Source organism: Phyllobates terribilis, unplaced genomic scaffold (assembly GCF_046119375.1).
Source record: "Phyllobates terribilis strain yellow unplaced genomic scaffold, ASM4611937v1 Scaffold_5__5_contigs__length_657084704, whole genome shotgun sequence".
In the NCBI taxonomy this organism is placed as follows: domain Eukaryota; kingdom Metazoa; phylum Chordata; class Amphibia; order Anura; family Dendrobatidae; genus Phyllobates; species Phyllobates terribilis.
The window spans coordinates 242,854,291-242,878,634 of NW_027362765.1; the positions used below are offsets into that span (position 1 = coordinate 242,854,291).

The 24,344-nt window shown below is 42.8% G+C and overlaps 1 protein-coding gene across 1 annotated transcript in view; it reads left to right on the forward strand.

The window, feature by feature from the left end:
* Positions 1-14,834, forward strand: part of CYGB (cytoglobin) — a 67,726-nt gene extending 52,892 nt beyond the window's left edge. The window contains exons 2-3 of the mRNA XM_073683960.1: positions 7,764-7,995; positions 13,656-14,834. Of these exons, the coding sequence (XP_073540061.1) occupies positions 7,764-7,995; positions 13,656-13,820 (397 nt within the window). The 3' untranslated portion in view covers positions 13,821-14,834. The remainder of the gene's footprint in view (positions 1-7,763; positions 7,996-13,655) is intronic.
* Positions 14,835-24,344: the final 9,510 nt, after the last annotated feature.

The following is a 24,344-nucleotide window of genomic DNA, read 5'->3' on the forward strand; positions in this document are numbered from 1 at the left end:
GGGTGCTGGTGCGGCGAGGAACCACAGAGACGTGCGGTTGCAGTTTTCAATGCTTTACTCACAGTTGTTGTTCATGTCAATGCTGCAGGCGATGACTGCCCGAGCCGCGCTGCGTCCACCAGGCAAGGGACTCGGTCAACTCCCAGGTAATTCCAGAGTGTGGTTCAGAGCTCCCTTCTCTACCTTTCTCTGGCCGTCCCCACCAGTGACCCACCTTTGTCCAGCTTCCTCGGGCCTTCTGTTGGCGAAACCTCTCCCGGTTTCCCTGACCCTATACGGTATGCCTTTCTGGTGGATGTAGTGAGGGGTCGCACCAAGATGTGGTAACAACATCCGGTCTTTGGCTGAGGAATCTGTTGCCTCCACCAATTTGAGTTCCGGTACCCTGTTCTGCCAACCCTTCACCCTGTATCTCCTCTGGGCATATGGGGTTCCTTCGGTCCTCGTGTCTCTGGGCCTTTCTCTGTGTTCCTTGCTTCCTTTCTCCTCTGTTCCAGTTCCTTTCTTACTTTCCTTTCCGCTCCTTCTCCTCTCTCTTTCTGCTGTTTCTGGCCTCCACTCCAGGCCTGCCTCTGGAGCTGGGCCCAGACTGAGCCACAGCTCCCTGTCAGCCCTCTCTGGCTGAACTCCTGTCTTCTTCTCCTCCTCTCTGAACTGGCTGGACTGAGGCTGATGTTGTATGCGCAGCCAAGTATGGGATAACTCCCCACGGGAGAAGTATTGCCTCAGGGCAGCTAGCGTGGATGATGGGAGTGATGGTGTGAGCGTCCCAGTGCTGATGGTGCTGGTGCGGCGATGAAACACAGAGACGTGTGGTGCAGTTCAGGGTCTTTACTGATGGAATAATACAGACCCTCCCGGGAGTACTGGTTAGCAGTAGGGGCCTGGTCAGTCTGTAAGCAAGTAGGATCTCCCCTGGCCAGGTGGAGTTGTAGGCCTCCCCGACTATCTGCACTCTTTCCTGGCTACCTTGCTCTCTGCGGGTAGAAGTAGCCCACGTCCCTGAGTATACCGTGTGGTGCTCACCCGTATGGCCGGTGACTTGGGGCCTTCCGTTAGCCTCCGCTTCACGAAGGCGGTGCTGGTCCCTTGCTTGTGACCGTGCTTCCGGGCTTCTAAGGCCAGAGGACATGGAATCCCCTGCCGGTTGGATTCTGCTGCTGGACCTGGATGTCCCCACAGCCTCGGACTCCGTGTCCGGGTTTAGTGTCTTCAGCCAAGGCGAGCTTTCTAGCTTCCAGCCTCTGGCACTCGCTCCTGCTCCTACAGAGCTCCTGTTGTCACTTTCCCTGTGTCTGCTGTCCTCCAGACCTGACTGCGTCTCTGTCTGGGACTTCACTCTGACTCTGACTGCTCTGCTTGTTCTGCAGGCTCTGTCTGTCCTAATCCCGCCCCAGACCCAGTTTATAAGGGCAGATTCCTCCCCTCCCAGGTCTGGGTGGGCCGTGTTGCATGCTTAGGGCTCCTGACCAGAGAAACCTCCCACTTGCTCTCAGACATAATATTTCTATTACTGTGGCAACCAGACCCCTGGGGTGCCACACATACACACACACATTCAGCTTTATATATTAGATTACATGGTTTGCCAATGCATGGCTTACAGAACCTTCGGCCAAGTCAAAATAGCTCATAGAGGTTTCCAGGAACTGGGCCCGCAACAGATTAACTCTTAAAAATGTTACTATTAGTGTTGAGCGAGTATGTTCTATTAACCCTTTCGCCGAGTATGCTGGGGCCGAGCTCCGAGTATTTACAGCTGCTCGGTGATATGCTTGAATCGCTCCCATGTGCATGATTTGCAACTGTTTGACAGTTTTATTACATGTGAAGAATGTCTATTTCTTACACATTCCTCACATGTAATAAAGCTGCCAAACAGTTGCAAATCATGCACAGGGGAGCAATTCAACCTTATCACCGAGCAGCTGTAAATACTCGGAGCTCGGCCCGAGCATACTCGGCAAAAGGGTTAACAGAACATACTCGCTCAACACTAGTTTACTATCAGTAACTTTGTAAATACTTAATTGGATAGCAGGTCAGAAAGTCATGCCAACATAGGTCAGCTATAGCGCTGGCTATAAAGCTGTTCAGCTCTGGCATTATATCCCACCAGTCAATGTATTTTAGGTAACCAGTGAAGATTTTCTGTATAATCTGATAAAAACTAAAGCATTGCAACAAGCAATCAAGCGAAAATATACACAGCAGAAATGCAAATGAATGATGGCAACGATTATCCCCATGGAAAACTGTTCCCATCATTGCAAATATGATAGAACGAAGACTCTTTCCTGTGAATGAAAAATATCGCTGCAAGAGGGAAATGTTTAAATCTATGGCCAGCTTTAGGGATTTCACGAAACTGTGTGGGCGGTCATTTGGAAATGCCCAAAATACTCAGTTGTTTACACATTTAAATAGTAATGGAGTACATGCAGCAGATTTCTACATTACTAATGTAATTTTATTGAATCACAGCAATATAAATTTTGTAAGATTTTAGATGTCAACATGTTCTGAGGAAATGCATTAAGAAGATTATATTCTAGCAAAATGCTTAAAGGGTTTGGCCAACAGGATTGCTCCTTTCTTAGGGGCGTAGCTGTAGTGGCTGTAGGGGTTGCAGTCACAACTGGGCCCTAAAGTCTAGAAGTGCTCAAAAGGTTTCTTTGGCCCATATGAGAAGACCAATGCAATTAAAGACATTTTATAGTTGGGGGCCCTGTTGAAGATTTTGTCTTGGGGCTTCATGTTATGCCACTCACCTGTCTAAATAATCTATCAGTGCACAAGGACTTCATAGCATGGAGTCTACTGCCTAGAACCCTGCTCTCAGCCAGGGCAGAAAGCTATTATAGTTCTCACTTTGGAAGACTCAGAATCTCCTATACTTATATATGGAACTACCATACAACGGAATCGTCAGTGTCCAGAGGCAGATCTCATATTAAAGGGGTTTTCCTTGTATAACATTCTCCAGCCTATTGGCTAGCACCTTGTTAAAATAATAATAAAAAGAGCTGTTACTCACCTTCCCCTGCTCTACTGTTTTGTTTTTTACAGGCCGTAGTGGTGACATCATGACTACAGTGCACATCACTGCTGCAGCCAATCAATGAGGTTAGCAGCTCATGCTGTTACATTGGGCTCGATGTGCACTGGAATCATGATGTCACTGTTACAGCCTGTAACAATCAATGGAGCAGTGGCGAAGAGGCAGCACTTGACCTGGGGATGGTGAGTAACAGGCTCTATTACTTTAACCAAGTACTGGCCCATTGGGTAAAAGATTATGTTCCTGGGAAACCCCTTCAAGGCTTTATGCACATTATGTTTTTGCCATGTGTTTGTGGTTCTGTCCCCCCTTAATTAATGAAATATACCCTGCAGTAACTCAAGAACAACATGAGTAAAGGTCATGGTTTGGAGATTCAGGAATGTAGAGCTTTGCACATTAATAATATAGTATATGGACCAGTGAAAAGTGTCATCTTGTACATTTTATCGTGAATATTCACATGAAGTAGATTTATGGCAAAAATCTATGCATCTGAAAATCATTTCCACTTTTCTACATGGGGTTGTCTGGCAGCAAACACATGGGTTTGCACAAGTCCGATGAAATGAATATGCAAATTGTCTCTTCAGAGAGGAATAGGACTTAAATTCTGGTGCCACCTATTGGAATTAGCAATCCTAAAAGTCAATATCGACCCTTTAACAAGCCTTGCCACATGACTTAGGATAAAAGCCAGACCGGAATCTTTTTCCTAAGTCATATGGCAAGGCTCGTTAAAGGATCAATATTGACTTTTAGCTACTTCCAACTGGTGGCACTAGATTTCAAGTCCTCTTCCTCTCTGAAGAGGCAATTTGCATATTTAATTTCCCAGAAGAGCATTGCATACCCTGTGAGTCACCTTACACTGGCATGTCACTCTCGACAGGGAGAGACATTACCCCTTAGACGATGAGTTGAATGAAACAGTTCCGCAACTAAACTACTGTGTGTGAATTCAGTCTAGAGTGTCAGTGACTTATTTTACTGCATGTGTTCAGAAACCTGTGTGCATGAAAGAAAAAGACTGACTGTATCTCTGGTCATCCAATCTAAATTCTCTTCAAAATGGGCTTTACTAGTTGGAGCCAAGACTAACAAATTAAGGCAAGGTATACTTCTTTCAGAGGATACTGCTGTATTGCTAGGGTGTGCCCTAGATGCTTGACAACAGGAGCCACCAAGGTGCTGATGCAAAGTGGCTTGGACTGTGGCATCGGTGCCGATGTAGAGGAGGTTGCACGTGGAGTGCAGTGCTTGGTTCTTTAGCAAACTTCTGTAGCCTTTATTTTAGAATTTGCTTTGACTCTGAAAACAAAGGTCATTGTTGCTTAATAGGTAAGTTGCCTAGGACTGGGACTCCCACCTGCCATTTATGGCACATTCAGTGATCAATGGAAGGGTACAGTTCCCTCATGTGACACAGCACTATAGATTGTAATTAAAATAAAGTGTGCACCAAAGTTTATTGATTCTCCCTAGCTAAGCCTGATTCAATATACAGTGGTGTGAACAAGTGTTTGCCCCCTTCCTGATTTCTTATTCTTTTGCTTGGTTGTCACACTTAAATGTTTCAGATCCCAAAACAAACTTAAATATTAGACAAAGATAACACAAGTAAACACAAAATGCAGTTTTTAAATGAAGTCCTTTATTATTACGGGAAAAAGAAATCCAAACCTACAGGGCCCTTTGTGAAAAAGTGATTGCCCCCTTAAAACATAAATTAACTGTGGTTTATCACATCTTTGGGATGCTGAGTTCAATCTCCTTAGCCACACATAGACCTGATTACTGCCACACCTGTTCTCAATCAAGAAAGCACTTAAATAAGACCTACCTGACAGAGTGATGTAGACCAAAACATCCTCAAAAGTTAGACATCATGCTGCTATCCATAGAAATTCAGGAACAAATGAGAAACAAAGTAATTGAGATCTATCAGTCTGGAAAAGGTTATAAAGCTATTTCTAAAGCTTTTGGACTCCAGTGAACCACAATGAGAGCCATTATCCACAAATTGTGAAAACATGTGAATCTTCCCAGGAGTGGGCAGCCGACCAAAATTACCCCAAGAGCGCAGCGACGACTCATCCAAGAGGTCACAAAAGACCTCACAACAACATTCAAAGAAATTCAGGTCTCACTTAGCTTAGTTAAGGTCAGTGTTCATGACTCCACCATAAGGGGTCTTTCACACGTCCATGTTTTGAGTACGTGTGGTGTCTGTTTCCACACGTTCTGGAGACACTGACATGCGTAGACCCAAATGAATGGGTCAGTGCACATGTCAGTGTTTTCACGGACCGTGTGCAAAACATACGTGTGTCATCCATGTGACACGTACAGTTGCACCAGAATGACTTGCTCCAGCGAGCGGGTTCCTCACCAGCACTGAGCTCACTGAGTGTCAGAACACCGCTCGTTGAGCTCAGCGCAGGTCAGGGGCCCACTTGCTAGAGCGAGTCATTCTACTCTGCTTCTGAGATGTGTGCTCATATGAATTACAGCATGGAACAGTTTGGACAGGTGAGTATAAGGATTTTTTTATTTTATTCTTATTTTTACAGGTTTTGGACACAGCTGGGGACAGAATACTACTCTCAACATTGTCCTCTGCTGGCTCTGATCGCAGCGCTAATTATCCCGCTAATTCTGAGGTGCTGGTACGTGTGATACTGATGCGGCACACGGGCGGCACACGATTACCACATGTATGCCACACATATCATTCACACGGACACACGAACACTAATATCTCCGGTACTGATTTTTCCGGTACCGGAAATATCCGTACGTGTGAATGATCCCTAAGAAAGAGACTGGGCAAAAATAGCATGCATGGCAGAGTTCCAAGACGAAAACCACTGCTGAACAAAATGAACATAAAGGCTCATCTCAGTTTTGCCAGAAAACATCTTGATGATCGCCAAGACTTTTGGGAGAATACGCTGTGGACTGACGAGACAACAGTTGAACTTTTTGGAAGGTGTATTTTCCATCTGGCGTAGTAGTAACACAGCATTTCAGAAAAGGAACACCATACCAACAGTACATATGGTGGTGGTATTGTGATGGTCTGGGGCTGTTTTGCTGCTTCAGGACCTGAAAGACTTGCTGTGGTAAATGGAACCATGAATTCTGTTGTGTACCAAAAAATCCTGAAGGAGAATGTCCGGCCATCTGTTCGTGACCTCAAGCTGAAGCGCACTTGGGTTATGCAGCAGGACAATGATCCAAAACACACCAGCAAGTCCACCTCTGAATGGCTTAAGAAAAACAAAATTAATACTTTGGAGTGACCTAGTCAAAATCCTGACCTTAATCCGATTGAGATGCTGTGGCATAACCTTAAGGGTATGTGCACACGATGCAGAAATGAAGCAGAAAATTTCTGCATCATTTCTGCATCTCCCTGGCAGAAAAAACGCATGCAGATTGTGCATGCGTTTTTCCTGCGGAACACATGCGGATTCACATGAGTTTCCACATGTGGATTGACAAGCGCTTTCCAGGCGATTTTAGCATCACTTGGAAAGTGCTTGACAACTAGGTCACACTATATAAATCCATGCAAACAGCATGGATTTATATAGTGTGACCCGAGAGAGTGTATATACTTACCTCCGATGGCCCGCGCTGTCCTGCTCAATCCATTCTCCCTCGCCGGCAACTTTGAATTGAAAGACCTGCCGACGTCACCGTCACGTGACCCGTCACATGACTCTGACGTCAGCTCAGGTCCTACAACTCACTGCAAGTGCCAGGAACCAAGCAGGAGCGGTGCGCGGGCCGACAGATGGTAAGTATATATATATATTTTTTATTTTATTCTTGTTTTACAGCTTTTTAATGGTACCTGGGTGTGGAGGAGACTCTCCTCTCCTCCACACCCGGGTACCATCCGCATATTAGAACGCGCCAATAATGCAAGTACAAATGCAGTCTTGCGGAATTGGCGCGTTTACGCAAAATTAATTGACATGCTGCGGATTTTTGAGCGCAGCGTTTACGCTGCGGAAAAATGCGCATCATGGGCACAGCACATGCGGATTTCAATTGGGGATCATTGCTGCCCTTCTACCATGCGTTTTTAATGCGTTTCCGCGGCGTTTATGCAACTGCAAAAACGCCGCGGAAACGCATTAAATACGCATCGTGTGAACTCAGCCTAAAAAGGCGGTTCATGCTCGGATACCCTCCAAAATGGCTGAATTACAACAATTTTGTAAGATGAGTGGGCCAAAATTCCCCCATAGCGTTGTAAAAGACTCATTGCCAGTTATCGCAAATGTTTGATTGCAGTTGTTGCTGCTAAGGGTGGCTCAACCAGTTATTAGGTTTAGGGGCAATCACTTTTTCACACAGGGCCCTGTAGGTTTGGATTTATTTTTCCCTTAATAATAAAGATCTTCATTTAAAACTGTATTTTGTATTTACTTGTGTTATCTTTGTCTAATATTTAAATTTGTTTTGGGATCTAAAATATTTAAGTGTGACAAACATGCAAAAGAATAAGAAATCAGGTAGGGGGCAAACACTTGTTCACACCACTGTACAAATACACATCCTGACAATGCTCTGTGTCGGTTAGCTTCGGCAGTTTTACCTTTATGTTCTTTATGATTTTGCACTAATGTCTGACTCTTTATTTCTCTTCCCTTTGTACTTGTTCCTTTCTCTGACCTGAAACATAAAGGTTCTTTGTCAACTTCCCAACTGCCAAGCAGTACTTCAGCCAGTTTAAGGACCTAGAGGACCCTCTTGAGATGGAGCGCAGTGCTCAATTGCGTAAGCATGGCCGAAGGGTAATGGGAGCTATCAACAGTGTGATTGAAAACCTTTCAGATCCGGAAAAGGTGGCCACGGTCCTGGCTATTGTGGGGAAAAGCCATGCAGTGAAACATAAAGTGGACCCTGTATTCTTTAAGGTGAGTGGTTTCAAAATATTTTTTACCCTGATTATTATAAAATGCAGCTTCACTAGCTGTTTTTAGTTATTTTGTATTGTTCTTCCGTTAGATTTGATCTTTTACTCCATTAACATCTAGAGCTGCCTTTAAAATTCTACAAGTGACCACAGATAGTAAGTCAGTGTGGTTTTGAATGGAGCTTTTAATGTGAAGGGAATATAAGACAATATACAGTCGTAATCATAGGTTTACATACACCTTATCCACACTCAAATTTTCACAATTCCTGAGCTTTAAACCTACACGTTCAGTCATTTAGAAACACTACTATAGTTCAAGAATGCAAAATGTCAGATTTTCGGGGAGTAAGGTCAGGGTTTTGTGATGCTCCATTATCTTCACTTTGTTGTCCTCATGCCATTTTGTCACAACTTTGGAAGTATGCTTGGGGTCAATTTCTATTTGGAAGACCCGTTTGCACCCAAGCTATAATCTCCTGATTGATATGTTGCTTCCACATCTCCACATAGTATGTCCTCCTCATATTGCCATCTATCTTGTGAAGTGCGCCAGTCTCTCTAGCAACTAAGCAACCCCACAACATGATGCATCCCTCATGCTTTATGGTTGGGATGGTTTTCTTTTGTTTGTAAGCAAAGCAAAAGATTAAAAAAAAACAAGAGAAAGAAATAAAAGTTTGCAAAAATATAAAAAAAATAAATAAAAAGCATAAAAATTTGAATCACTCCTTTTCCCCCTTCACCTAAAACATAAACATATTTGATATCACTATATCATTAAAATTCCAATTTATCAAAATATTAAATAATTGAACTCATAAGGTAAATATTGTAAAACAAAAAAATCTGAACGCCAGAATTGCCTATTTCTGTAGCTGCATCGTCCCCAAAAATGCGCTAAAAAGCTAAATGGTATCAATAAAGCTCACCATGCTAAAAACAAGCCCTTACATATGTCCATCGACAGAAACATAAAAAGTTGCGGCTCTGAGAAAGTGTGACACAAATCAATTTTCTCTTAGAAATTTGTGAATTTTTTTCCATTACTTAAAAAAAAAATAATAATAATAACTAATTATATATATACATGTTTGGTATTACTGTAATTGTACTGTCCTAAAAAATCATTTAGCCAAGTAGTTTTTACTGCACAATAAAAGCCTTAAAAAGGAAACCCAAAAAACAATAGTAAAATGGGTTTCTATATTTGTGTGTGATATTTTGTGTAATAATGATTTACATTAATTTGATACAACTGGCTTTATATGATTCATTACTCTAATTGGTGGTAATGGTTGAAGGTGGGTGTATGTAAACTTTTGAAGCAACTTGCTGAAACTAAAGTATGTTGACCTGGAATCTCCTGAGGACATAAATATGAGTTTTGATGATTTGAACCTAAATGTATGTATACTTATGGCTTCAAATATAACTGAGGATCAGAACATGTTATTTTGCATTTTGGGTGTAGTCATCATTGGGATCGTGAATTTTGGTCGCAGTCACCATCGGGAGTATGCATTTTGGGTGCAGTCACCAGTTTGATTATGCATTTTAGGTGCAGTCACCCTCAGGATTATGCACTTTAGGTGCACTCACCCTCAGGATTATGCATTTTAGGTGCAGTCACCCTCAGGAGTATGCATTTTAGGTGCAGTCACCCTCAGGATTATGCATTTTAGGTGCAGTCACCATCAGGATTATGCATTTTAGGTGCTGTCACCCTCAGGATTATGCATTTTAGGTGCTGTCACCCTCAGGATTATGCATTTTAGGTGCAGTCACCATCAGGATTCTGCATTTTGGGTGCAGTCACTATCAGGATTATGCATTTTGGGTGCAGTCACCATTGGGATTATGCATTTTAGCTGCAGTTTCTGTTAGGATTATGCTTTGCTTTTTGGCTACAGTCACCGTTGGGATTATACCTTGATTTTTGGATGCAGTCACCTTTGGGATTATGTATTTTGGATGCAGTCACCATTGATAAAAGCTACAACATATTAAATAAGTGAATTACAACTAGTTTTATCTTAAAGTCATAATTTCATCCTCTAAAATACTGATATATAGTCAAGATATGCCAACATTTTATGATCCGATCTCTGGGACCCCCATCAATCTTGAGAATTAAAGGGCTGCAGCTCTGATTTAGTCCTGTCCCTTTAATCCCTTCTAAATTTTCCCGACATAGCGGCACTCTCAGCTACCCAAGTGTGTAGTGCACTGCAGCTGCTTCTATTCATGTCAGTTGAGTTATGGCGCAGTTCCCTACACAATGGGCAGAGCCACTCTGCAGGGAAAAACTGAGAAGTTGATTGCAGCTCTAGACTAGGTATAACCTAGCGTTATGCCTTCTCTTCGCAAGTTGGGAAAGCTCTAATAATTACGGTTGTTTTAAAATGACAAATAAAATTATGTTTTTGACTTCAGCTTCCTATTAAATACTTTTTTGTTAATAAATTGAATGACACCCAATATGGCAATTAATACAAGTCCAACAATGGTTGTCTCCCTGCTTCTGAGACTGAAATACATATCTGACTTAAACTTTGATCACGTCTGTATTGGAGGTTCTGTCTTGATTCCATCATATTGAATCACACAATGGATATTGTAGCAGAACCCAACAAACTCTATGGAAAGTTAATGAGATCCGTTGGGCTCCAGTGGTGTATGTTGGGCAATTCAACACTGTGCCCAAGATCTAGAAGGATTTGTCATTCAGGGGTCTGAAAACGTTCAGTGGGAACAATTGCCGAAACAGTAAAAGTTGCGAAATGATTGTCATAACTAATTATCAGATAGCACTTAGACATGGCTGATGAGACTTCAGGGGACATTTATTAACAAAAATGAGCCAGAATTCTATTTAAAATTGCTCCAGAATTCCAGTGTACATGCCATGTGCTACATTCATTAAGGGTTTCACACACTTCTTGCGCCTCACTAGACAGCTTAGAGAGTGCCTAGAAAAGGAAGCATGGCTAAGGATGCTTGTAAAATATGCCAAACTTACTAAGGTTGTCCATCAGTTTTTTTTGCTTAAAAAGTAGCCTAAAGTAAGACATCCACTATCAGGTGTAAGTGACGTGCCCCCTGGGCCGTGGGGTACTCGGTAGCCGGGTCGGTGCTGGGGATGTCACGCTGGCAGTGACCCAGTCCGTGACCCAGGGCGGTCAATTAAAGGAAAAGTAAAAGGGGAATAGAGTTTTTAGGATAATAATGTTCGTGACGCCACCTGTGGTATGCGGCTATATGGAGCCGCCGCTGCGGTACGGATCTACTGGAGCTGATGGTGACGCAGCAGAGTTGGTTCAGCTCTCCACAGGTAGAGCTAAGCTCCAGGGCTGGATATAGTGATTTTATGAGGTAGATGTTGTTGGTGCTGTGTAGTGCAGGGCTGGTGGCGCAGTAATGAGTCAAGGACAGTGGGGTGCAGTCTTCAGGCTTTACTCACAGTTCTAGGCAGTTCCAGGTTACCGCTGCAGCCGGTAATGACCGCCCACGTCGTCCTGTGTCCTCCGGGGTAGGGGTCCAGCAATCTCTCAGGTACCTCAGGAGCACTTAAACGGGACCCCGTTCTATGTACCTTTCCTGGTCGCCTCACTGCCTGGCTCTCGCCCTCCTGCCCTGCACTTCGCAATCAGTGTCCCAAGCCAGTGGCCTCGGGCCTTGTCGGGCGACGTACAGTCCCCTGGACCCTATGTGGCCACCTTTTCAGCGATGTAATTGTGGGTTTTGGCTGCAACACCTTGAAAATGCTGCAGCCTCCGATTGGCTAGCTGAGCCTGGTTGTTCTCCACTAGTTTTGGGGCCGGTCCCCTTCTGCAGCCTGATCCCTCCACGTCAACGTGAATTCGGCGAACGGGTGGCCTCTGCACTCGCCGTGCCCCTGGGATCCCCTCTGTCTTCCTGGAGCCCTCCTCACTGCTCCTCTCTCCTGGGCTTCTCTCACTAGGCCCGACTCCCCTCACTCTACTGAACTCCTGCTCCAAGCACTGGAGCCAGGAGCATGGACCCTTCTGCACTGCTTTCCTGAGCAGGACTGGACCCTTCTATATTTTTCTCTCTGTCTTTTATACCCTTCTGTCTGTGCTCCACTGAACTTCTTCCTCCACCCACACCCACTACATGGTTTCCCCTCTCTTGGTTCCCCCCCTTCCAGCCAGGGACAGGGCTCAGCAGTGAACAAGTGCATCTTGCCCCTCCTGCTGGTCTGGAATGGTGTAGTGTTGGATGTAGGTGGGTGGGTCCCGGGTAGTACTCCTTCCTTAACTGAAAGTGGGGTACCACACCTCTGGGTGAGATGCAGTACCTCTGTGGCGACTGGACCCGCAGGGGCACCACATAAGCGTATACTGGACAGTCAAAAAATGCACCAGAATTGTCTTTCAATATGAGCCATTTAGATAAATTTTAAAGGGAACCTATCAGTAGTATTAATACCTGAAAGCTAATACCAGTGCTGTATGTGTCTTTTAACATTGATTCCTATCATCATCCTATTTATGTAAAGATCTCTGCATTTTAGAAGAATTAACACTTCATATCTTGGGGCCATGCATGCTAATTACCAGGACTAGTCTGGAAGGCATGTGCTCAGTGATACAGTATGTAGCCTGTTCCTTTATACCGATTGCCTAAAAATCACTGTTTGAGAGTTCCAGTGCATGCTCAAAGTCATGTCATTTACAGCACAAAGAGAGTTCTGCTGATAAGTTCCCTTTAAAACTGTCTAGTCTAAGTTTATTCTATTAAACAAGATTATGAAATATGTCTTATATAACATCTTAAAGGGGGTATCACCTTGTAAAAAACCTTTGCAGTATGCTCAGTTACTTGTAAAATAAATAGACTAAGCTTTACTTACCCTTCCTGGGTCCAGAGCTGTGTCTCCACCGCTGTCTTGGTCTCTGTTGTTTGGCTGCAGTAGTGATGTCATGTCAGTAGGTGGTTGGTGGGAGAGATGATGTGCATTTGCGCCAAATTTTGTGACTTTTTTTAAAAAGGCGCATTTCAACAATTGGTATAAAACATCTAAAAAAGCCACATTGACATAAAAAAATTAAGCAAGCAACTAAAGACAACTTTAAAAAAATTAGCAAATCGTTTGACGAAAAAAGTCCCAAAGAACTATTTATGCCGTAAAAATGGAGAAAATGCAATGGTGAATCAGGTCCTAAATTTCTACTGCTGATCAGTATTGGGAAGAAGTATCCAGTCAGTTCTGTGCAGTTAGAGGAAATGCCAATTACTGCCTCGGTTCCTGGCATCTGTCTTTCAGCGCAGAGCTGACATTGCTACACTGGTTTCCTGTTGGCTTTGGACTTGTTCGAGTCTTCCTGTCCTTCTCTGAATTTGATCTGTGCTGTTTTATCTTAACTGCATTTCAAGGGGGTTTATTAAAAATACAGCATAATAAATCCAATCCTCCCAACAGAATTAGCTAATCCTGATAGCAAATAGGTTAAAATAATGTCATAAACCACACAAACAGGCACATGTGCAGGAACGGCATGTCATGTAATGGAATAATTTGTCCTAAGCTTCGTGACATGGTTGCCCATTTGCCCATATATATAGTACTCTGTATAGTAGTATTTTACTGTGCTTTGTTATGTCCCTCTAATTTTAGCTTCTTCTTGTCTGTCCTAGATCCTGACCGGGGTGATACTGGAGGTCATTGCAGAAGCATTTGCCAAAGATTTCACCCCTGAAGTATCGCTAGCCTGGAGCAAATTACGGAGCCACATATACAGTCATGTACTGGCAACATACAAGGAGGTGGGCTGGACACAGTACCCCAGTAATTCAGTGTGAACACGTCCATCTCCCAGAGAGAGCCAAGCCAAGGACTTCAGATCCTAGCTATCTCAGATCTCTGGGACAGCTGGGAAGTACGGGTGGTGGGGAAATTAGGCTTGGGTAGCTGGGTGGGCATGGGGGTTATAACTACAGGGTCTCTACAAACAGGGTGGGATGGGCTTTTTAATATGGCAGGAAGTGCGATATGGTTTCTTTGACATAGCCACAAGCAAATCCAGTTTATACAATAGGACAATAGAACAGGGTCAATCTCCATGGGCGGGAGCAGAGACATATCATTCCGAGGATCAGTGCAGCTTCAATGCACATCATTAGGGTGGAAATATCTTGTATTGTAAGTGAGGCTATTTTGAGATCGTCCTTGCCCTGTTATGCTCTGTCCCATATTTTCCACGTTTTTTGTGTTCTATAAGGCATGAGAAACAGATGGTTCTTAAGAGATCCCTAGCTCATAAATGGGGCCCCTGTACATGACGGGGTTAACATTACATCATGGCTCAGTTACATCTCCACTCTAAATCCCACCGTTTTGCTTGGCATGCACTTGTATATGGCAATTAGTCTTCTTTTCTCATCATTTTTACTTGGCTGGTTCTCATTTGATCAAGTGTCTTCATGAGACCAGTGTATATAAATGGTTCAGTGCTTTCCACCAGTCATTTTATTTTATCCTCAGTTATTAAAGATTATTTATGGGACCAAATGTACAGGGAAATTTAGATTTATATGGTATAAATTATAGCATTGTAAAGAAGAAGTATCAGCGTAACCTTGCAGTATATCAGCCTGGAAATGCTATCTCCCTATGTCAGTAAGTAGGCCCATAAGCCACTACTAAGGGATTACGACTTTAGGAAGAATGTTTTGGATGGTGATGCGGGAGTGAAATTGTGGAATAGAGATGTATACACACCTGGCCTGTGACAAATTGTGTCAAAATGTGTCTGTCCATATATAATGTTCTGTTTTACTGTGATATAGAAATAAAACATACTATTGGATCTATAATGGAGTTGGCTTCTATGTGAATGATTATTGTAATAATGATGATAAAGATGTCTGACTACTCCAATACTATACTAAGTGATATAGTTTAGTGTCAAGTTTCAGTATGCCACCCTTGGTGCCACTAGAGCACAATAGTATTTAGAGTTTCCATCTACTGGAATAGGTAAGTGGGTACAAGCATTTGTTTCATCCTCTTATTTTAGGGGCACACCACTCCCTAGCCAACTGACTTCACGCTTGCTGGAGTGCGGACATTCCTACTTGATTGACAGTTTGGACAAGTGGCATAGTTGTTGGCCCAAACTGTGCACTCAGGATGCTGTTATATGAGGCAGCTTTACCTCTGCAGCATCGGAAGCAAAGTGGCATGGAAGCTAGCCAGGATAGGGAGCTAACAGTGTGCACAAGTAATCATAGCCAGGTTCACTCCAGTGCTTACAAGCTCAATTGAAATCAATTTGTAAGCCTGGTGCATATTGGAAAACTACTGGTACACTGCAGCACTGGCCGAATGTCTAGGCAACAAACTGCACACCAATAGACTTAAAATTGTAATTATGACTAGTAAAAAAAAAAGTTGCTTCAATTATGACCATCATTAAAGATCAGAATAACTCTTCCCCAAACAATATAATCTGCTCCTACTACAAAGTGCTCGCTGCACTTGGCTTTTTCTGGAAGCCCCAAAGAGGATGAATGAGGCTGCAGTTAGACATCCGACCTGCCACTGCACTTTAAAATGGGGATAAAAGTGCGCTGTTAGGTATAAAAGTTCCCGTTTCTTCCAATTAGTGCCCTTTCCAATGATCGTATTCCACCAATCAATAAGTTATCACCTACCTAACCTCTGAATCGGTGATAACTTGTTTTTAACCAAAGAACCCCTTTAATGTGAACTACTGTAATTGTACATCCCAGTTATGGTGGCGCACAATAGATGTGCAGGAGCCTTCTGTGTTTTACAGTCGACACTCCACTATAACGGGGATAACGGCTAACAGGTATTTGCATATAGCTGTAGCGTGGGCCACTAGAGTTAATTCCTCCTGTGGGCCCCAGACACCCTAGTCCGACCATCCTGGCCCTCTATGTATCCCCCCATCTTGGGCCCCATTGCCCACTACCCTGCCCGTTCACAGTGGAAAAAAAATCTTCTTACCTTCCTGCGATCCCCTGGAGTCCCATTGCGGCTTCATCTCTGGAGTGGTCGTTAACATGGCCACCGACCCATCTGATGCCGCGCACTGACATCGGTGCGTGGCACATAGCAGTGACATTTAAAGGCTACTAGCTGCCATTTAACATCACTGCTATGTGCTGCGCACTGAAGTCAGCACCCAGCGCATAGCAGTGACATTCAATGACAGTGATGCGTGCGGCCATTGATTGGCCAGCGGTCTTTACTGCTATGCGCCGCATGATGACGTCAGCTGAAGTGTGCAGCCTTTGGTTACTCCGTGGTTGTTCTAACGACCACTTTTTACTGGCCCCCACTACATCCAGCACTCAGGGCTGGTTTTAGGCAAAGTGGGGCCCTACGCAAAAGTTGGGCCCTAAATGCTCACATATTGCACCATCACACTCAAACATTTCGGTTGTATTTACATGTGCTGAGTTTAGGCCATTCAATGAGCGCGATCGACAATATTGAACTTGTTTGACGTTTGTTTCCCGGCCTCTTTACACTGCCTGAGGAAGAATGATAGGCACAGGAGCTGACAGGAGCATTAGGAAGCTGACAGGAGCAGGAGGAGGCTAATAGGAGCAAGGAGAAGGTTGATAGGAGCAGGAGGAGGCTGACAAGAGCAGCACAGCACACAGGTGGACATAGGAGAACTTATCTGGCAGCGCAGCTCGGTAGGTGTGGAGTCTCTGGCTCCTTCTCAGGCTCTGTGCAGGAGGACAGGAGCCCTGGCCAGTTAGAGCTTCTATCGATCTGGGGTAGGTTCAGTGGTCGCTGCTCCTGTCCTTCACTGCACGGTCATCTTTCAATGCAAGGATCTCACCAAAGGTCCTGAAGCTCTTCAGACTGCAAGGCCTGTAGTGACATCATGGTCACATGATCGTGATTTCACTACGGGTCCTCAACCAGTCTCTACATCGGAAGCTTCACTGATAATAGCATTATCAGTGAATGCTGATATGCTTATTGAAACTGAAAAACTGCTCGGCTGAGATGGACACAAGTCTTGAGACATTTCTTGGTCATCGGTTTACTTCTTTATTTCTGTTTAATTATATAGTACATGGATAAACCAAAAATGCTGTCTGATTTGATTGATCTGGACTCTTGCACATGAGCTTACTTGGGCTACATACTGTTACCCAGTCGTACTAATGTGGCTCCCAATTTTTTTAGAATTATAGCATGCTTCATGGTATACCATATTGTGTAACTATTCTGCTCTGGAAGCATTGCTTTTATGAGAGTATATATCTATAATGTGGTCAACTAAAGTGCTATATGGGGTGCAAACCCCAATCATTTCTGTATACGTACAGTACAGACCAAAAGTTTGGACACACCTTCTCATTTAAAGATTTTTCTGTATTTTCATGACTATGAAAATTGTACATTCACACTGAAGGCATCAAAACTATGAATTAACACATGTGGAATTATATACTTAACAAAAAAGTGTGAAACAACTGAAAATATATCTTATATTCTATGTTCTTCAAAGTAGCCACCTTTTGCTTTGATGACTGCTTTGCACACTCTTGGCATTCTCTTGATGAGCTTCAAGAGGTAGTCACCGGAAATGGTCTTCACTTCACAGGTGTGCCCTGTCAGGTTTAATAAGTGGGATTTCTTGCCTTATAAATGGGGCTGGGACCATCAGTTGTGTTGTGCAGAAGTCAGGTGGATACAAAGCTGATAGTCCTACTGAATAGACTGTTAGAATTTGTATTATGGCAAGAAAAAGCAGCTAAGTAAAGAAAAACGAGTGGCCATCATTACTTTAAGAAATGAAGGCCAGTCAGTGCGAAAAATTGGGAAAACTTTGAAAGTGTCCCCAAGTGCAGTTGCAAAAACCATCAAGCGCTACAAAGAAACTGGCTCACATGAGGACAGCCCCAGGAAAGGAAGACCAAGAGTCACCTCTGCTTCTGAGGATAAGTTTATCAGAGTCACCAGCCTCAGAAATCGCAGGTTAACAGCAGCTCAGATTAGAGACCAGGTCAATGCCACACAGAGTTCTAGCAGCAGACACATCTCTTCAACAACTGTTAAGAGGAGACTTTGTGCAGCAAGCCTTCATGGTAAAATAACTGCTAGGAAACCACTGCTAAGCACAGGCAACAAGCAGAAGAGACTTGTTTGGACTTAAGAACACAAGGAATGGACATTAGACCAGTGGAAATCTGTGCTTTGGTCTGATGAGTCCAAATTTGAGAACTTTGGTTCCAACCACCGTGTCTTTGTGCGACGCAGAAAAGGTGAACAGATGGACTCTACATGCCTGGTTCCCACCGTGAAGCATGGAGGAGGAGGTGTGATGGTGTGGGGGTGCTTTGCTGGTGATACTGTTGGGGATTTATTCAAAATTGAAGTTATACTGAACCAGCATAGCTACCACAGCATCTTGCAGCGGCATGCTATTCCATCCGGTTTGCGTTTAGTTGGACCATCATTTATTTTTCAACAGGACAATGACCCCAAACACACCTCCAGGCTGTGTAAGGGCTATTTGACCAAGAAGGAGAGTGATGGGGTGCTACGCCAGATGACCTGGCCTCCACAATCACCAGACCTGAACCCAATCAAGATGGTTTGGGGTGAGCTGGACCGCAGAGTGAAGGCAAAAGGGCCAACAAGTGGTAAGCATCTCTGGGAACTCCTTCAAGATTGTTGGAAGGCCATTTCCGGTGACTACCTCTTGAAGCTCATCAAGAGAATGCCAAGAGTGTGCAAAGCAGTCATCAAAGCAAAAGGTGGCTACTCTGAAGAACCTAGAATATAAGACATATTTTCAGTTGTTTCACACTTTTTTGTTAAGTATATAATTCCACATGTGTTAATTCATAGTATTGATGCCTTCAGTGTGAACGTACAATTTTCATAGTCATGAAAATACAGAAAAATCTTTAAATGAGGTGTGTCCAAACTTTTGGTCTGTACTGTATAGAAGGGAAGCTGCTATATAGGCAGCTGCTAAGTTTATTGGGTTTTTATAAAGTAGCCGTTATTTATTGTATAGGGCAGAAAATTAAATGTGGTCATGTTTCTAAACCACTGACAGATGCATTACCGTAACTTACCATTTTATTATTGCTGCTTACAAAACTCTTAAATACTGTGAATTAAATCATTCTAAATGAAGGCAAAAATATACATCCTCAAAACAGCCAACATTGTGTACAACCCATCTGCTTTCAGTACTGATCTTCATATATGCCTCATACTGAACAATATAAAATCTGGAAATAGCATGCAACTTATGGATCTCCAGCTGTGAAAGCATCATTTATACATACAGCATGCTTAGGAAAAGAACTGCTTAAATGAGATTTGCATTGCTTTTTATCAAGGGTTTTGTTTTGACTGTAAGAAACATGCAAAAAAAATGCAAAAGCCGCAGCAATTCATGGTAAAATGTAATTAAACTCAGCCAGGCTGGTTGAAATGTCACAATTATTTCTGCTTATATAGTGCAGTCATATTTCACAGCACTTTACATACATTATCATCACTGTCCCCACTGGGGCTCACAATCTAAATTCCTTATCAGTATGTCTTTGGAGTGTGGGAGGAAACCGGAGAACTTGGAGGAAACCCACACAAACACAGGGAGAACATACAAACTCCTTGCAGATGTTGTCCTTGGTGGGATTTGAACCCAGAACTCCAGCACTAACATTGACCCACTTTGCTAAACCTATGATGGTTGTATGATGCCACATAAAACAAGACTTTTAGGAGAAAATACATCTGAACATTCAGCATCCAAGATAAACAGGACAGTTTGGAACAACACCTCTTCATGAAGTCGGAGGCACACGGAGGTAGGACGCTATAAAACTGTATGGGTTCTCTATTAGAAAACCAGATTAAAGAGAGGCACACTATGACCATGTGCATAGGCCCTTTACCTGAGTACACAGGCAGAGCTGAACTTGTCTTGAATTAAAATATGGTATCTGTGGTTTTGACAATATATTAGGTAAAACTGATGAGAATAATCTTTTTTTTCAATTGGTGTGGAGAAGCGGTTATGCTGCGCTTCTGGCGTCTCAATGAATGTTCAGAAGGAGATTTGGAATCAGAAATGCAGTTTAATCTCTACGCGTTTTTAAGCCCAACTGACTTCTTTATCACAAGTCTCGTGGTCCTCCTGATGAAGAAGTCAGTTGGACATCGAAATGCATAGAGATTAAATCACATTTGTGATTCTAAATCCCTTTCTGGACATTCTCATTCATTGAGACGCCATCAGTGCAGCATAACCGCTTCTCCACACCAATTAATTTCAACGTTGGATCTGCCAACCAGCGGCGCAGCTGCTGGACTCTTGTTTCTGTGTTATTCCAAGAGTTGTGCTTTCTCATAACTTTGCCAGGTGAACAGGTGCCACAGAACAAAAATGCCTGTTGTCTGGTTAATGCCCTATCTAGCTCTCTTTTGTCCTTCCAGCCAATAATCAACACCATAATATAGTTTTATGGTGGACAGAAGATACAGTGAGATGTCTAATCCAGTTTTGCTACATCTGTTAATTATAATTTACCTTGAAAGTAAGGTTGACTTGTCAATCTGAGTAAAGAACACTAGCCAACAGTACACCACAATCAAAGGGTATTCTGGAGAAGATGAGAAATAATTTGGTTGTACTATATCAGTACCAGGTAAGGCTTTGGGATTCATCAAAAAGTCACAACTCATCACAGAAGAGGATCGAGGGGTAACCTTACTTTCCAACCTCATCTAAGGGGTTCGTGATTCTATAATGAAAAAAAAGACTTGGAAAACAATTTCAGTCTGAAGCTGCTGTTTTTGCTGGATTTCCTGATGATTGCAATTGTGGGAGACAAAGAGCAGGAATGTTGTATGGCTACAGATATTTTCATCCTCACAAGGAATAAGCTTTTTGCATAGTGTCATCATGCAAAGTAAACTAGTGGCCCCCTACACAAGTAGAGTAGGTGCTCTCGATATTGGTGTAGCATTCCTCGCATGTTGCTTTTAAAGGCTTAGTTCCATTTTCATTGATGGACATAATTGGATAATGCCTGTGAAAACAAACAACTTTTTAATTTACTGTTTATCAAAAATTCCCTCCCCCTTGATAATTACAGTTTTATTTTTTTATTGCTTACAAGCTGGTTGCTTAGATTACAGGCAATCCTATTGTGCTTGCAAGCACTGCTCAGGAGCTTGTCTAGATTGCTGGAGTTGCCAATCCCAGCCAGCTTTAGTGCCACTGCCTCTAGCGGCATCGGAAAGTGCATGGGTTGGGTCAGTGGCATGACAGCACTGTTGGTCCGAACTGTCAATCAAGAAGTGCACATCCCCCCAGCAGACAGGAAACGGGGAGGTTGGGTAGCTATACACTCCTATTTCTACCAAACATGGGACAAACCTTATACCCTTTGCTACATCTGTACCTCAACATGCCCCAATCTTCTGTTTCTCTAGGAGAGCTATGGAGGAGTTATGGATTAAATAAATATAAATCCGATATCACTGACACCTGGCTGCATATCTTCTGTAAGTAGGGAATTAAATTAGCATGGTGCTAGTGGTTCCTGGAAGAGGAAACTTTTTTTGTGTAGTTTTCGTGCTAGCAAAGGGGTGCTAATAATATATAGAACAGATAAATTCTCTAAGACAGACTAGACATCTCTAGTCCATATTAGGGACATCACATGGCAAAATGAAAATCCAATATTTCCATGCCATATTGATAATAATCTGTTGCCAACACAATCCATGGATATATCTATGATCAGAGTATCACAGTCGCTTCTGTGGGTTCAAGTTCCGGGATTTTGGGGCTTTGGAAACCACAGAAATATAATATTATCCCGATTTCTAGATTTCATGTTTGGTGTGTCTAGAATTGTGAAAGTTTGCTTGGAAATATGGTAATCATATTATTACATTAGGAGGTTCCTGTGGGAAAATATAACATAAATTAGAATTATGGTTTGCTTCCATACCTCCATGTATAAAATAATCTATCCTCCTTTCACCTGAGGAGGGGTAAGTGGTGTTGTTGAGGCCCTTTATAATATCTCATCCACAAAACCTCATTTTCAGATCGAGGAGATACAATGTGAATTGTAGATTTGTCCAAATTTTGGCATTGATCTCTCCTGCAAAGAATCACTTCCAGATGTAATAATAAGGGTTTTCTTTATCCCTTCCTGTTTTATATATTGTTTTTCCTTTTTATGTATGTGTTTTTATTATTTCATCTTTTTTCAACTTTTTAATCACTGTACCTTTTTTTTGGTATATTATTATTATTTATTATTATAGCGCCATTGATTCCATGGCGCTTTACAAGTTTAAAAGGGGTATACATAGCAAACAACAAGTATAATAATTTGAACAAAAATGAGTCAGCGACTGGTACAGGAGGAGAGAGGACCCTGCCCGCCCCGCAAGGGCTCACAATATTATATATGAAAAAGTTTGTTTCTTTCTGCTCTAAATGTGCCTACAATCCTAAAGAGGGACAGTATAGCCTGGCCAGACTCAGGGCCGGCATCTCACTGGCCTATAAAAATCAGCGAGTGGTGGTAGTAAGAAGAAGTGTGGTGTGGATGTGTGAACTGGCTATTGTGGTGTACTTAGTTCATTGTCAGCTTCCTGCGATAATTGAGTGTATGAGTGAGTGTGAGAAGTGGAGTCTCCCTTTACTGTCACATCTGAGTCATGTGTGCATCCAGTGGATGGTGTTCAAGAAATAATGTCCCAACATTAAAGGGAACCTGTCAATCGATTCATGCTTCCCAAGCCACAGGTAGCATGAGTCAGAGCCTGGCTGCACAAGCGCAGTCAGGACTACTTTTCTCTGAAACGCTCCAGAATTTCAGAGAAGACATAGTTTAAAGAGCTGGACAGATTCTCTAGCCCCACTTAAGTTGACTGACAGGTCTCTCTCATTTGTGCACATAGGTAGAAACCTGCCAATGAACTGAAGCGAGGCGGGGAGAATCTGGCCCAGGGTCACACCAGATAGTCAGGTCTCTCCCTATGGTACCTGGTCAGCTCTTCAAACTATGGTTTCTCTGAAAAAAGGAGTGTTTAAGAGAATAACATACCTGGCTGCTTCTTGAAGCCAGATATGCATCGTGGCTAAACAGGGATTACATGTGTATGGGGGGTGGGTTGGAAGAGATAGCTGTCACTGAAGGAGGACATATGGTTGGGTTAAATATACCTAGAATATTTATTTACTTATTTTACTCACTTATATAGCGCCATTAACTCCACAGCGCTTTACAGACATTATCATATATATTATCAATACAACATTATCCATTGCTACCACTCCTCTGGTGATAACCTTACATTCATTTAGTAATCATAGCAGTTAATCATGACATGGCCAAGTGACGACCCCTTTAACCACCCCTCTCTATCTCTTCCCATGTAGTAAATCATGTATAAGCACAGAGGGTTTGGTAAGTTCAGTGCCAGCAGTTGGATTGATTGACCAGACTGTGTAGTCACCGACCAGAGGATTCAGCTAATGAAGGTCTGAGAAAGTATCAATGTTACAGAGTGATCACCACCCACTTCATTGGTCTACTTGTCAGATTAAATTATTGTCTACATAGCCATCTGTATTCCTGGCCATTATCTCATTTCCCCGCAGAATACACTAATGGAACAAATATAAAATATAACAACAAGCTCATAAGTAATAATAAATGTAAACGCCATGAAGATATCTACTAACGAGGTGACAACCCTATAACTGGCAGGAAGATAAACCTTCTGTTCCAAATGAAACATGGATCACGCACAGACCTACCGCTGTCTAAGTGGTCCCTGATACTGTTCAGCCAGAAAGTTGGAGATATGTGACCTTGTGTGTGGGAGAATGTTTCTGGTTGTCACCAACTAAGTTATTGCTCCATTATTCGGGTTGGGTTGGTTAGTATGGGACTAGTCATGGCTGCCAAGCATATAACACTGTCTGGATCCATGCAAGATGTTCTTTCTCATCAAATTCTGAATCTTGAAGGGTCGGGACAGCTGGTCTTTGTTGGACACACAGATAAGAGGAGGAAATGGATAATGATCATAAATAAATGTTGATTCTAATGACCAATTCTTGATAGAATTCCTGGTATTTCTTTTACATTCCCTCATAAAGTTTGCAGATTAATGATTATTGGATAGCCCTATATTGTTTCTGGCTTAACCCGTTCACAGCCAGAGGGCCAGCATCAGCGATTGAAGGGTTAAGACGTCAGTCTGTGTGATAAATGCGTGGGTGACAGTTGGTGGAACCATGCAGAACCAGAGGTGACAAGCAGCATCTGTATGAGCTG